The sequence below is a fragment of the Lycorma delicatula genome, chromosome 3 (genome assembly GCF_047948215.1).
Source record: "Lycorma delicatula isolate Av1 chromosome 3, ASM4794821v1, whole genome shotgun sequence".
Classification (NCBI taxonomy): Eukaryota; Metazoa; Arthropoda; class Insecta; order Hemiptera; family Fulgoridae; genus Lycorma; species Lycorma delicatula.
Window position 1 is genome coordinate 89,294,760 of NC_134457.1, and position 15,142 is coordinate 89,309,901.

The 15,142-nt window shown below is 30.4% G+C and overlaps 1 protein-coding gene across 6 annotated transcripts in view; it reads left to right on the forward strand.

Annotated features, from left to right (window-relative positions):
• The window catches only part of Klp10A (kinesin-like protein 10A), a 270,337-nt gene that overhangs the window by 226,369 nt on the left and 28,826 nt on the right, over nt 1-15,142 (forward strand). For all 6 annotated transcript variants that reach the window (XM_075360166.1, XM_075360171.1, XM_075360164.1 and 3 more), the window contains 3 exons: nt 195-383; nt 4,789-4,954; nt 13,993-14,096. In XM_075360166.1, coding sequence (XP_075216281.1) covers nt 195-383; nt 4,789-4,954; nt 13,993-14,096 — 459 coding nt within the window. The remainder of the gene's footprint in view (nt 1-194; nt 384-4,788; nt 4,955-13,992; nt 14,097-15,142) is intronic.

A 15,142-nucleotide genomic window follows, 5' to 3' on the forward strand; every position in this document is an offset into this window, starting at 1 on the left:
TCATCTTTGATTATAAGGTTCTTTAGTTGTCTACAATCAATTACTTCATGTAAGAAAATCAGATTCTTAAAAAATAGTAAAAAACGAATTTACTCGTATGTCAAATATTATTTTCTGGATTATTTATTTATGTGTGACTGTTTATTGAAAATTATCTGATTTTCTTTTGTAATAAATGTGTATGATTGTTACAGGTTCATACAGATCGGGCAGAGCAACTAATCGTCAAACAGCTATACCGACAATAAATGGTCATAATACAGAAAGTGTTCCGACTACACCTTCAGCAATTGTACCACCGGGTAATGTAGGTTCTCGCCACTCCATGGCACCTGTACAGCCTCCACCACCTGCTGCTAATGTTAATGTTATGCAACAGATAGGTAAGATATTATCTGTCTGTTTAAGCAGACCAAATTGTTACGCATGTAATCGCTTTCTGTCATCTAGTTCTCTGGCCTCCATACAGACTAGATACTTTTCTTGTTTGTGGTTGAACAGTGGTATTAATATTATCTTGTCCCCTATTCTCCCCATATCAGCAAATTGTTCTATCATTTGTAATGGTATCCTAACATGTTAGATTTACTAAACAGCATGAATGCCACTGATTACATTCCTTCAATTTACTTTATGCTTTTTTCTTTAATGTTAAGTATATGGGGGGAGTTGAATTCTTTTTAATTGTAAATGATCTTTTTTTGACAGAATGCACAGGGACTTCACATATACAGCAGTTCTGATACTTTTCTTGAGGAAAGCAAATAATTAGAAGTAAAATCGCTACCTTTTAGCTTTTACCCATACAGAAATCAGGAGTGTCTGTTACCATTTTGTTGATTTGAAAGTTGTTGAAGGGTAAAGATAATATTTCTATTTGCTAACATCCTATTATTTTCTCAATTTAATAACTTATTTGGATACAGTAATTTCAAACTTTGAATCATATTGAATAGAGATTAAACATGTTTTTTCTGTTACAGTAGTACTATCTTTTTAATTAAACAACTTTTAACATAAAAACATTTTTGATCCTGTAAGAATTATCAAAATAACTTGTTCGAATTCTGAAGAATTAATCAATATAATACTGTTTTGTTTTAATTATAATTTATTATAACATTACAGGTACTTTAAAGTTCTGTAAAATATTCTAAATACATTGAAGTATAGCCAGTTAGTACCAGCTTAGGAATTATCAGAATTTTATTACTATTAAATTTCAGTAGACTGATTAATTAGAGTTTAGAAGCAGTGATATAGTGAAAAATGAATTTTTCCCCCCATTTGGTGAAAGTAATTCCACTAGGGTAAAGCTTCTCATTTGATGTGAAATGTATTTTCTAATTCACAAATTATCTATATTATAAAATAGTTATTATAAATAATTTCCTACAGCAGAGCTTGAGGAAATCTTCTTTTAGAAGTCATTGTTGATTGAATCAAACTCAGTCAAGAATTTTTTTAATTTTATTTATTTTGTTGTCATTATTTTTATTTCATTTATTTTGTTGTCATTATTTTTATTTCATTTATTTTGTTGTCATTATTTTTATTTTGTTATATGTACTTTCTTAGACAATAGACCTCAGTGTTTCTTGTGAATTACTGGCTTCAACTTGTTTTCCAGTATAGGCTTTTTTGGGTCCCAAAAAACGGTTAGCATAATCTTTCCCGCCAATGGCTTAGTCTTGAATTTTTTCTTTGTTTGAAATCCCGGCTGTTTCCACTCCATACTCTGGCTCACAGTGATGAACCCATTTTTAATCATTGGTGACTATTCTGCTCAAAAATTTGTCGTCTTTCTTGTTGAAGCTATCAAGTAGGTGTTGGTTGATATCAACATGTTTGAGCATGTGTTGCAGTAAGTTGTGTTGGTATCCGCCATGCACAGACTTTACAGAAGTGAAACTAATCATGGATGATGGACAGAACCACCATTACTGATGTTAAAGAAGATAAGATACTGCGTAATCGATGGTATCTTGCCTATTTACCAGAACTGTTTCTTAAGCCTAATGAATCTTGTCATCCATAGAGGAGGTGCTTCATACCCTCTTGGTGCTTCACACTTGTCCAGCCAATTTTAAAATTCTTAATTGCTGAAAAAACACTTTTGTATGATAAAGCACTGCCCTCATATTGTGAAAAAATTTACAATGAATTTCAGTTCTTTTAAAACTCTCCAACTAGAGAAATCAAATCATTGTTCATTGTTTCTCCTTGGTGCAAACTGCTACCGGAGCGGACATGTTTACACTGTAATAGCTGGAAGGCAAATGACACAATCAGGATCAAATTTTGCATATGTGACTGCAGTCATAAAACTCTTTCAGAAGGAAGGATTATCAGTCAGACAAAGCTGACTGATAATCCTTCTTCAATTCCTTCAATTACTCTATTCTGATATGCCAGAATCTTAATGATAGACTCAGTATATCCTTATTGTTGTCTGTTTGCCATTACGAGCTGATTACAATTTGTTAGAGTTATACTTTACCAAACAGTAAACAAGTAATAGAAATTTCATCTTTGATAAGAATACGCATGTAATAAGCTTTAGGATCTCGCTTAAAAAAGTAGAATGCGGAGTCTTCAGGAAAGTGTTCTCAGCCCCTTGTTTTTTTTTTTATTGTTTATTAATGACCATCTCAAAATCTTTAAACATTAACAACTGTATCTATACCTAAAGATAATTATTTAAAAGTAATTGAAAATTGTATGATAGCTCTTCAAAAAATTATTCTCTGGATAGATTGTGTCTCTCTTAAAAATGGATAATGCTATGTCTACCTGAGAAGCTCAGGTAGACATAATGTTGCTGTTCGAATGGATGGAATTCCCATTAATAATAACAGTAGTATTTCTGTTGCCACAAAGCAAAATTTGTGGTTGTTAGATAAGTTCTTGTGAGATGATCCAATTTATTTCATGTGTAATAAAACTAAGCCTTTATTGTTTTCCTCTGAATTATAATTAATATAAAAAAAATCAGAATGGTGTCCCTTATTGTTAAAAGATAACAATATTCCGTTTTACAAAATCAGACAAGAGAACTGTTTTTGTTTTAACTTCATGCAAAACTTTGACTTATAAGGAAGACCCTTATTCTTCTGTTGCCATTTTTAATAAATTAACAAATAATTTGAAAAATCCTCCCACCAATTTATTTAAAATACAATATAAAGATTTTCTTTTATGGACAGAATAACAATATTACTCTATTGATGAATTTTTAAATACTAATTAAATTTAAAAAGAAATTTATCAGCATCCAATTTTACATATACATAAATATGTTCTTAAAGCAATTTTCAATAGCGGCTTCTGAATTGTAAATTATTTTATAGTAATTTTTTATATTTAATATATTTATCTTATTTTAAATAAAATAATGAAAAGGTATTTTATATACTTCATTATATTTATTTTGCCATGGTGAGAAATAAGATGAAGTAAACTGATTACTTTTTGTTTCTTTATTGAATATTTTTAATATCTTTACTTCCAAGGAGACTAAGACCTCGATCTATGGCTTAAAACTTTCCCTAGGATGACGCAAATATATTCTGAAAATTTGAAAGCAGTTAGTTGGTTCTCACATAATGCTGTTGCAAATAAACAGATCAACAAATTTTCACATTTATATGTACATTTTTCTTATACTGATGTGAACTACATACTTTTTTTTTGGAGGTGGAAATTAATTTACTGTTGGACTCCTACTGATGGTTTTATCTGACCACGCCAATAGACGTACCGACTACGACTAAAGCAGCCCCCTTGGCTGGAATCCTGTGCACCCCTGGAAAAAACCATTAGGCATAACGTCAGCGTACTCAGGCTTGTTTTTCACCTATAGATAACAAATTACTGATCGCATTTCACAACTCGCGGTATTATTGTAGCAATCATTTCAGCTTGGCTATACACAGCAACTAATGTGAATAACGTTAACCTATTGTTGCAAGTAGATGACCATTGATATAAATAAATATGCTACACTAGTGACATCAATTTCCACCGAATCTAATGGCAGCAAATTGAAAACAGACCGTACTTAAAAATACATGCCTCATGTGTGTGTGTGTGTGTGTGTGTGTGTGTGTATATATACATACACATCAACCAGTTTTTCAGCTGTGTAGGCAAATGCAATTACTGCTACTACCAGCTTGCCAGGCCTAATGTAGCTGCAGATGTGTAGTATAATGTAAGTGTAAATGTACCAGTAAACATGTAGTCTGGAACAGACTCAGGTTGACCACTCCTGAGACGTGTGGTTAATTGAAACCCAACCACCAGAGAACACCCGTATCCACAGTTCAAATCCATTAAAAGCAACTGCCTTTACAAGGCCCCAAACCTTAAGAACTCATTGACTTCAAAAATAGCTAATCTAGTTGTATTTTGCTTAAATATTCTGAATCTATGATTAAATGAATGGTGGAAGAATTTTTTTTTGTACTCTTCTTGAAAGTTTTTTGTTAGTTATAATTTTATACAATATTCTGGGTACAGAATATAACATTTTATATCTTTATTTATTGTGTTATAAATGTAAAAAAGATCATCTGTAAATATTTTGTTGCAATTTGAAATTGTTGAATGCATTGTTTTATTTATTTTGAGAGAAAAATACATTAATTCAGAAAATGTTGGATAGTATGTCGGATTAATTTCAATACTATTTGAAACTGTGTATATCATGCTTGTTTATACATGTTATTCTGCATACAGCTTTTCAACCAGTGTGTATATTGTTACATTAATTCTTTCGTGTTGCAGCTTCAAATAAAGGTGGAAAAAGAAGCAATGTAGTGAAAGAAGTAGAAAAACTGAAAAAGAACAGAGAAGAAAGGAGGCAAAGGCAAGCAGAGTTAAAAGAAGAGAAAGAAGCTATGATGAACCTGGATCCAGGCAATCCTAACTGGGAGTTCCTGGGAATGATTAGGTACTTATATGTAATACTCATAAGTAATGTGATACAGCAAAATTCCTTTTACACGTCTTAAGTGTTAATTCTGTTGTGTACATTTTATGTCCATTTTAGTTTTGTTTGAAATTTTTTTTATTACTATACAGATTTTTGGGCAGTTTACCAGATTGTAGACTACCCAGAACATGAACATCTCTGAGCAAGTTTTCAACTCTGGGTGCAGTTTCCAATAAAATGAGTGATGGCACACACTCAATATAAAGTTATGTCTGGGTGTAATCCTAAGTTCAGAATATCAGACATTAGTAATAAGATGTCAGACTTAGGTAGATAATTTTGATTTTACTGTTTTTGTAATTTTTTTTTTTAAATTCCAAAAAGGGGTTTTGATAATGTCATTAACTTATCTATCAAAATCTTTAATAGTTGTGTATACATACAGGCTTAACTATTATTTTTTTGGGAATATTAAATAGTTCTTTGCTATTTTCTCCAGTGCCTTGTCACATTCTCTGTTCCACCATCTGTCTCCTTTTTGGTTTTGCTACTCCTTTCATTGCCTTGGTAAAGGTTTCTTTAATTTCATTCCAATCTTTGCCTAAATCTTGTTTGTTCAGTTGTTCCAAATACTTTTCTTGATTATATCCTAATGTTTCTGCATCTATTCTAAGTTTTGTTGGCATTCTCAGTTTAGTGTTGGAATTGAATTTTTATTTCCAAAAGTTAGTGATCTGAATTCGTGTTGATTCATCTTTTTGATTTGACGTTTAGAATCTCCCTTTTGATTTCTAGTTGTTATCACTACATAGTCAATTTTGAATTCTCCATTTTAGAGTTTGGGGAGACCCACATTTTCTTCCTTCTTGGGAGAGCTATGAATAAACACACTTTTTAATAAAGACTAATGTCTTTCTCCATTTCTACTTGTTCTCTTGTGCACAGGGTATTCTCCGACAGTTTTCATGTTTCTTTTCCTTGCTGATTTGGGGATTAAGGTCACCAACTAGTATTTTGACATGGTATGGGGGTGATTTTCATTATTTCTTCTAAGAGTTGCTGATGTTTCTCTACTTTTTTGGGGAAATTTCTTATTGTTATTATTTATTAGGGCATGTAAGTTTATCATAGTGTAAGCTTTATTTCCTGATTTGAATGACGTGATTGACATTCTTTCTGAGGTTTATGTGAAGTCTTCCATGATGTTCTTCTTTAGTATGTATGCTATTTATAGAACATTTGCTGTGTGCTGTTTCTTGATGGCTGGTTTTCCTTTGTAGATTCTATTGCCAAGTATCCAGAGGTAGTTCATCTCTGAATCTTTTTCTTGCAGTGCTGGGATGTTGATGTTACGTTTGCCTAGTGTATCTGTTGGTTGTTCAAGTTTGCCTGTTTGTATGAGTGTATTTATGTTAAGTTTTCCAAGTAGATGTTTTTTCTTGGGTCAGATTTTTAAAATGAAAGATGTTAAAGTTCCAAGAAGCTCCAATACATGTGGTTCCAGGCTCTCCAAAATCCTATGGCTCAGTGAGGGATTCTTGTTGTCAATTACTCCCTGGAATATTTAGCAGATTTCATTTGTCCATTATCTTAAAGTTAGGTTATGGGGGATAGGTCTCCTTATTCTGCGTTATTAAAACTGGCGTTGTAAGCCCCAGACGACCTTCTTCCACTTTAGTTCAGTAAGGTCCCTCGTCTATCCAGCAGCACCACATAGAGGCGTAGATGTCAGGTCGCAACTCTTTCCTGAAACTCCTTCCAGAATTCTATTGCGCCTTTTTCCATTCCGGAAGATTGGCTGCCATATATATATTTTTTTTATAAAAAATAATGAGTGAGAAAGTGTCGTCATTCCCTAATTGTCACCAAACAAGTATGAGTGAAATCAGTGTCTTAAATCATATGTATTACTTGAACTTGTGCAATTTTGCCATAGTTATTATCTGTACAACCTTATAAGCTATGTTATAATTTTGTAGTGTAACAGAATTTGATGAAGCATTAAGTGATTATTTACTTTATTTGAATTACCACTGTAATTCATTATCATGTATTATTGATAATTTCAAATAATCGGATATCACACTTGTGACCAACTTATTAAAAATTTTCTCTTCTTTTATTGTGGTATAACTTAAAATAATTCAATAAACACCACAACCATTAATATTGTGTACCAAAAGTGCATTTTATGTACCATGACATTTGACATTTAATGGATTATATATATATATGTGTGTGTGTGTGTAAAGTGCAGTTGGATTGCATTTATAATAAATGTTTAAGTTGGTTTATTGTTATTTCTTTCTTTAAATCTAAATATATAAATATGAATAAATTAATTTTAAGTCGAGGGAATTATAAGTATTATAACAAAGTTAAATGCTATATTTCATGTTTATTCTGAATGAATTCCATTCAAATCATGCTTTTCCATTGCCATTTTGAACTTGACCTTGTTTGCTATTGTTATAAATATTTTTTATAAATATTCAGATAGTAATAATGCTTATTGTAAGGCTGAATTATATTCGTATTAAGTATATGTTTTTATTTCTATTTAATTGTTTGATTTAAAAATAAATTAGTAATATATACATTTCTATTTTAAATAATTAAATCTTTAGATTTTAATTGAAATTATTTTATATATGATCATAATATGTTTTATTAATCCTTTAAGTAGCATATTGGGTACAATTAATTTAATTGGTGTTAGTTGTTTCATCCTGCATCTATTATTAATAAGAAATAAAAATTTTGTTTTCAACCAGGTTATGAATGCTTTTATATAAGGTTTATCTCAAATGTATCCTTGTTAGTTATCAGATACAAAACGTACGTTAGCTGAATAGTTTTATGCCATGCTGGAATTCTATAAAAATAATATGATATTCAAATCAAACATATGCATTTTTTGTAAATGCTAATATGATACTTTTATTTCTTGAACAGTTAACATGTGCATTTTACATTATTTTATATTTCATAAACAGAATAATCATCAAACCTTGTGATTATTAGTTAAAAAACAGGAAGTATGAAATTAATTTATTTCAAAGATATAAGGTGTTTTTCTACCATTCTGATAAAAGTTGTTTTAGAAAAACTGCCTTTTCAACAGTCTTCTCATATTACAAATTCTTAAAATTTTTAGTTTTTCTTATTGTACTTTGTAAGACCTGTAAACTTAGTAATATGACCTTAGCTATACTCTGACCACATCTCACTATAAAGGTCTTATAAATTTAATATGTATGTAGAAATATTTAAATCTATAACAATATTCAGACTTTATGAATAAATAACTTTTGCCATGAAGAAACATATTCTACACTAATTAGCAAATTTTTATTTTGTTTATTGTAATGGCTACAAATCTGATGAAAGGTTTGAGAATATCCACAAAGCGTTGGTAAATACAAATTTCAAACCTATTTCTTTTATATTTTAGAAAAATTAATTATTATTCTTCAAAAAAAAGTCAATAAAAATAAAATAAGGAAATTGGAATGTTAGTAATTAATTTAAATCATTTCATGTAAGCTTCTGATTGTTAATTTTAATAAACTAAATACTTCTGATTATTTTAATTATTTACTCTGATTTTTTTTTTTTTAAATTTTTTTCATTATGCAAATAATATTTATTAGAAACATTGAACATGCACATGTTGTTTGTTGGTTTATATAATCAACAAACGTGTCTGTGATTTAAACCATAAAAAAATTAGTGGAATAAATGAATCACTTTTTTCGTTTATGAAACGCATAGAAAGGAGGTAAAATTATAAATGCTTTAATGAATCAACACCTTGATTGATATCCCTTAATTCGATATATGTCTAATCCTTGACTGAAAAGACTGATTTAGACTGAAGTTGATAAAGAAAAATGTTGGTTGGACTATTTGAAGGGATTAAGGGAAATGATGATTGAAGGAGTAAAAAGGAAAGCAGTTAATAGTAACCGGAAAACTTGCCATGGATTTGATACCACAATCTGTATAAAGGGAAAAGTGGAAGAAAGAAGTAAAATCTTTTTCATGCAATATGGTCTGAAACACGTAATGCACAGTTATTTGTGTCAAAGGAGTTGTAAAATATCAAAGTTGTTTTTATCAAACAGATTCAATAGTTAAGCTGTTTTCTTTTAAGATTTGGATTAAGAAGCTTGTGTGCCACTCTATCAAGTACATGTGGACAGAGCTTGTCAAAATTTCAGTTAATAAGCACTTTTGTTGTCATTTTTATAACATCGGTATATCAGATAAAAATTACCCACCACAATTTCATTTCTTTAATGTTAATCTAAGTCAGTTGCAGTTTTTATCAATTACATTTATGTTGGATGTGAAACTTAATCACATTTGGTCTGTTAACATACACACACTAAACATTTCTACGGTGTACTTATGATTATGATGTGTGCAGAAACTATATTTATTTGCTAAATAGTATACAATATAGAATGATCCAAATGGATGCCAACTTGGGAGTAATATCCATTTCATGAAATAAATAAAAAATTATTATCATTCTGTGGGGCTATGAAGGTTATAGATTTTAATCCTTTGCTTTGAAAAGTAGATTGTTTGCTTAAAATAAAATGTTAATTTAAAATGATTTAAAATTTGGGTTGTAATTTTTTTATGGATCAAAAAGTTTTAAATTAATAGTTACTACATTTTATTTATGATTTAGGATATCATGAACCCACGTCGTGACTTGACTCGACTCTGTAGTTCCTCTATCAAGTGCCAACATCCACTTTAGAGGGCAGAGGAGTAAGGAAAAATTAGGTCAATCTCTTGCCCTTAGACTAAGAATAAGAAATTGGCCCAAGAGTAAATATCTACTCAGTCAGTTGGCCAACCATAAATGGGAAACCACCACATTAAGGATCCTTATCGATTTCTTAGTATCATTGTTATGTCACCATATGATTGGTAACCTCCAGTGAGGAGATGGTACCAAAAGAAGAGCTTTTATTATTTTACCGAATAATATGTATTTAATAGAAAGGAGAATGTATTGGTCATAGTGTGTATTATGAATAAACAAAAACAAAAACTACAGACTGGCTAATGAAAGAAGGCCTTTATAGAGTTTGATAACCTTATAACTCTTTAATTATGAAGCCTATTATTATAACTTTACTTATAACTTTATAACAGTTAGGGGAGGGGATATATATATATATATATATATATATATACTAAAATAATGATGTTCTTTGGTTAACAGCCATTAGGCTGGTTGGCAGCACCTCTCCACTCTTCTCACTTATCAGCCTTTCTCTTTAGCTCCCAGTAAGTATCACAGTTCATATCATCCAATATCTGTTTTATGAACTCCAACTGAGGTCTTCCCCCACAATCTCTCTTCCATCTGTCTTTCACCCTATTAACCAGACCCTGGTGCCTAAGAATATGTCCTATTAGCTGAGCTCTTCTTCTTTTTAATCATTTCAAAAAATTTCTGTCTTTGTTAACTCTCTTAAATACCTCCTCGTTTGATACTTTTTTCATTCAACTTATCTTTATTCTCCTTCTGTAACACCACATTTCAAAAGTCAAAAGTTTCCTCTAATTGTCCATGACTCGCTCCCATACAATGCAATACTCCACACTAATATTCTCAGTAATTGTTTTTTTCACCTCAAGGCTTATATTATTTGCTGTAAAAAGTTTTTCTTTTTGTTAAAGGTGTTTTTTGCCTGGTTTATTCTGCTCACTATTTCTTTACTGCTTCTCCCATCACCTGTTATTTTACTTCCCAAGTATTTAAACTCTTCTACTTCCTTAATAGTCTCACCTCTCAGTTTTATTCTTGTTCTATTCGTCCTGTTAATAGTGCATACCAGTACTTAGGTTTTATGACTGTTAATACACATATGAAATTCTTCTTTCAGTACGCTATCCATAACGGTTAAAATTCGTTGCAAGTCCTCTTTGCTTTCTGCAATTTTAGCTATATCATCTGAAAATCTTAACATGTAAATTTTTTCTACCCTAATCTTTACACCTATCCTTCCTCCCTAACTCTATCGATGGCCTCTTGTATATATAAGTAGAACAAATATGAAGACAATGTACAGCACTGTTGCATCCCTTTTTTAATGTTTGCTTCCTTTTTTGTTCCCACAGAAAATTATTTCCATTTCATTCTGATAAATACTGTACATAATTCTTTGTTCCCTGTAGTTAACATCTATTCGATTCAATAGATGGAACAAGATGTTCCAATTTACACTATCAAATGCCTTTATCCAGGTCTACAAATGATATGAATGTAGTTTTACCTTTCTTCAGTTGTTTCTGTACTACTTGCCTTAGCGATAAAATTGCTTCTCTCATTCCTATCCCCTTTCCTAATCCAAATTGGTCTTCTGTTAACAGCCCTTCTATTTTCTTTTCTGTTCTCTTTTGGATGATTTCAGTTATTATCTTGATGTATGGCATACTGGCTAAGTGTTCTATATTGCTCACATGATTGGGCATTTGTTTTCTTTGATAATGGTACTATAATGCATTTTGTAAAATGACGGGGTTATCCTATTTTCATAAATGTTACAGAACAACTTATATAAATAAATTACAACTTATATAAATTTTTTATTCTGTCACCAGTCCTCTTCAAGAGTTCTGCTGGTGTGTTGTTCATTGTTGACGCCTTTCCATCCCTCAATTCATGTAATGCCTTGCGAACTCTTCCTCCATAATCAATTCCCCTAGTTAATCTGGCAGTACTTCAGATTACTCTTCATTCTGAAGTTTTTTCTTCATCATATATCATTTTTCCCTCTTTACCCATTATACTCATAGTTTTCCTTCCTTACAATGAAGAACCTTTTAATGCCTCCATAGGCTTTATCAATCTATCCTGCTTTCATGCAATTGTTTATATCTTTACAGTTCTTTTTTAGGAATTTTTCTTTATTCTGCCTCCCTTTCTTATTTATCTCTTCCTTAATTCCTTGTACCTTTCTCTTCCTTCCTCATCTACCACCTTTTTGTACTTTCTTCTTTCATTGACCAACTCAACAACTTCTTCACATATCCATTACTTATTCTTTTCATGTATTTTTCTCCCAATTACTTTTCTGTTGTATTCAGAAATCCTTTTTTACCTCTACCTGCTTATCCGATCTCCAAAGAGACCTTGGCACTTGATAGAGGAGAACTATATCAGAAATTACTCGGTCGCCAGAGCCTTGTCGGTAACAACAGGTTGCACCGTGCAACAAGCCTTAGTTGCAACTCGAGAAGGTGAGGTTGACCATTATATGGGAGAAGCTATTTGAGATGCATCCACATGTCATACACCCCAAAATAATGATAATTGTGTATTAATTTACACGAGTGCTGCTATCCGTTGCTGTGACAAGACAGCAGTACTCGTGTAAATTAATATGCAATTATAATTATTTTTATATTTTTATTATGCAATAACAGAATTATTTCATTTATGACTGAGAATGCAGAATCCCATGAAAGTACTTGCATGAAAAATGAAGGAAAGATATGTCTTATCTTAATATATAATACTAGGTGGTTTATTTAATAGAATTTAAATATGTATATATCCACCAAATTAACTTTTTTTTTTTGTAAAATGCAGTTTGTGAACTTTTGTAATTTCCACTGTAGAAGAAGTGATGCAGTATACTTAATATGGGCTTCTATTTTTTACCCTCATCAAATTTAAAATCATTTCACTAATTATTTTGGCAACAGTAGCTATTGTTAAAATAAACTTTAATCTCCATATTTAGTAATCATAGTGAATTACATTTGACAGGAGTAAATAGTTGTATAACAAAAATTTAAATGTGTGCTTGTACTCCAAAATGTTATTTCATAACAATTCTGGATTTTATTAAGAAATTTTTTCCCCTTTTATTTGAGCTTGAATTCATAAAAGAATATATTGTACTGTTATTAGTTACTTTTGTGATTTTAAAGTTTGTGAAGTCCAGAAATTTTATTTTAAAATTTCAAAAATTTTATTTCAAAATAAAAGCTATCTTATGTCACACTTATAAGAATCAGGAAAAATGAAAGAAAAAGTACTACTGGGTTAATTTAATCGTGGAACAAAAGGCTCATTAAAGGAAAACTTTACCAAATGTTATCTAACAGAAATTTTTAATTAAAAATGATTTACATGAGTTTTCTGTCGATTGTAGTTAAGTAATTTGTAATTTATTCTACTTTTATGTGTTTGACTTTCCTTAGGCTAAATAATTCGTATTAATTTTAAAAATAACTAAATGTTTACTACTTACTTTAGTTTAAATTCTTATTGTTATTTTCAGTATTATGTGAAATAAAATAAATTAGATAAAAAACACTTTACTGAAAGAGACTCTATCAAGACGTCAATCTAAAAACAAGTCAATGTAATTAGATGCCTTAACTTAGTAAAAGAAAAAGAGGTAGTATGTGTTAAGCAGTATTACAAATTATTTCATGTTTTTAGATTCATTTATTATTCTAAAAAGATTAATTTGTGTTTATGAAAATTATACACTTCAAATATTTTTATAATAATTATTAATTTATTGAAAATTGACTTTGCATGTAATCAAACAATAAAATTTTATTGTTAAAAAAATAGACTAATATAATGTATCTAATGGAAAGACTGGCAGGAGAGCAGTAGCAAAAAGTCAATAGGTTATGCAGATTCATATAAATAGACGCCATGATAAACAAAACATCACTTAGTGCACTAAATTACATTACAAGCCATGGACTTGCCAGTGATGACTAGTAGTCCCATGACAAACTATATCCTGTATGTGGTAGGATAAGATAATTACATTATCATTTATATGTAAATAGCATTTGTTTTAGCTTGTGTCAAAGTACTTAAAATTATAGTTGAAAGATTTTGAAATTTTCACATTTTGAATCTTGTTATTTGCTGATATGTTATCTGAAAACTACAGTGCTCATGCATAATGGTATAGGTGTAAGAATTTATGATTTGTGTATTGTATATTTGACGGATAGTATGAGTTAAACTTTCATTTGTTCTTTATGTGTTACAGAGAGTATAGAGCTAATATTGACTTCAGGCCATTAAGAGAAACAGATCCTGTTGAAGATCATCAAATTACTGTTTGTGTTAGAAAACGTCCGTTAAATAAGAAAGGTCAGTTTTCTAACAATTTTTTTGTAATATTTTCAATATATATTGTGGTTTTTAAATTTATGATTAATTTTATAATCCTTTAGGATTCATTAAAGGTTTTTAATTTCCTGCCTATTGCTATAGCAGAACTATAGCTATAGGAAATTATCCAGATCTTTGTGTGTGTGTGTGTTCGGGTTGTTGGCCTCTAAACCACCTTATATTTCCAGAACTGTTTGACCCAATTTTGACCGAAAACTTGGTTGGATTACTTCTATATATGAGGCATTGATGTCATTAAATGTTCAATTTAAAAGGTCAGGTGGGTGAGGCAAGGTCACCCTTAGTATCTTGAGATTTCACCTATTTAAGGTCTTATTTTTCTTAGGCACATGTGTTAGCAATTAAAAAAAATTATTGGCAAAAATGCTCTAAATAAACTAGTGGGTACAGTGTATCATTAGTACCCCCTCTAACCACAAGGAGCGCTAGTGTAGCACTGATGTACAGCTGTAGTAGTCGTCTTTCTTTCTTTTTCTGTTTAGCCTACAGCACCAACTGCGTTGTAACATCATAGATGAGCGATAAAATTAAATAAATGAATAATATTATTTAATAATATTTTTTAAGTGTAAAAAAAGTACTTAAAGTGGCTACGAGTACTGCCACACCTGCGTGAATGAAATATGGTATGCACGCACTGTTTAGTTAAAATCATTGAATTAAATAAACAAAATATATTATATTTAAATAAAATGATAAATATTTTAAATTGTCTGTGTAAGCTGTACGTCAGATAAAAGCCACGTGGCAGGAAAGTCCTACAACTATTAGACTTTATTTTGGTTGCTTTTTATGTTAACATGTTCATTAAGTGTAGGAAAACATGTGTATTTGTTAAGCCTGAGTCTTATGTCCATAAAATCGTGTACGATTCGTTAACGCATCACGTGTTCTTATGAAAATACATTACTTGTAACACATCACCATTCAAGCTGAAATAGTTTTTTCCACAGTTTAGTTCTGTATTATTTCACAATTTTATGTAGTAGTGATAGAATGTATAT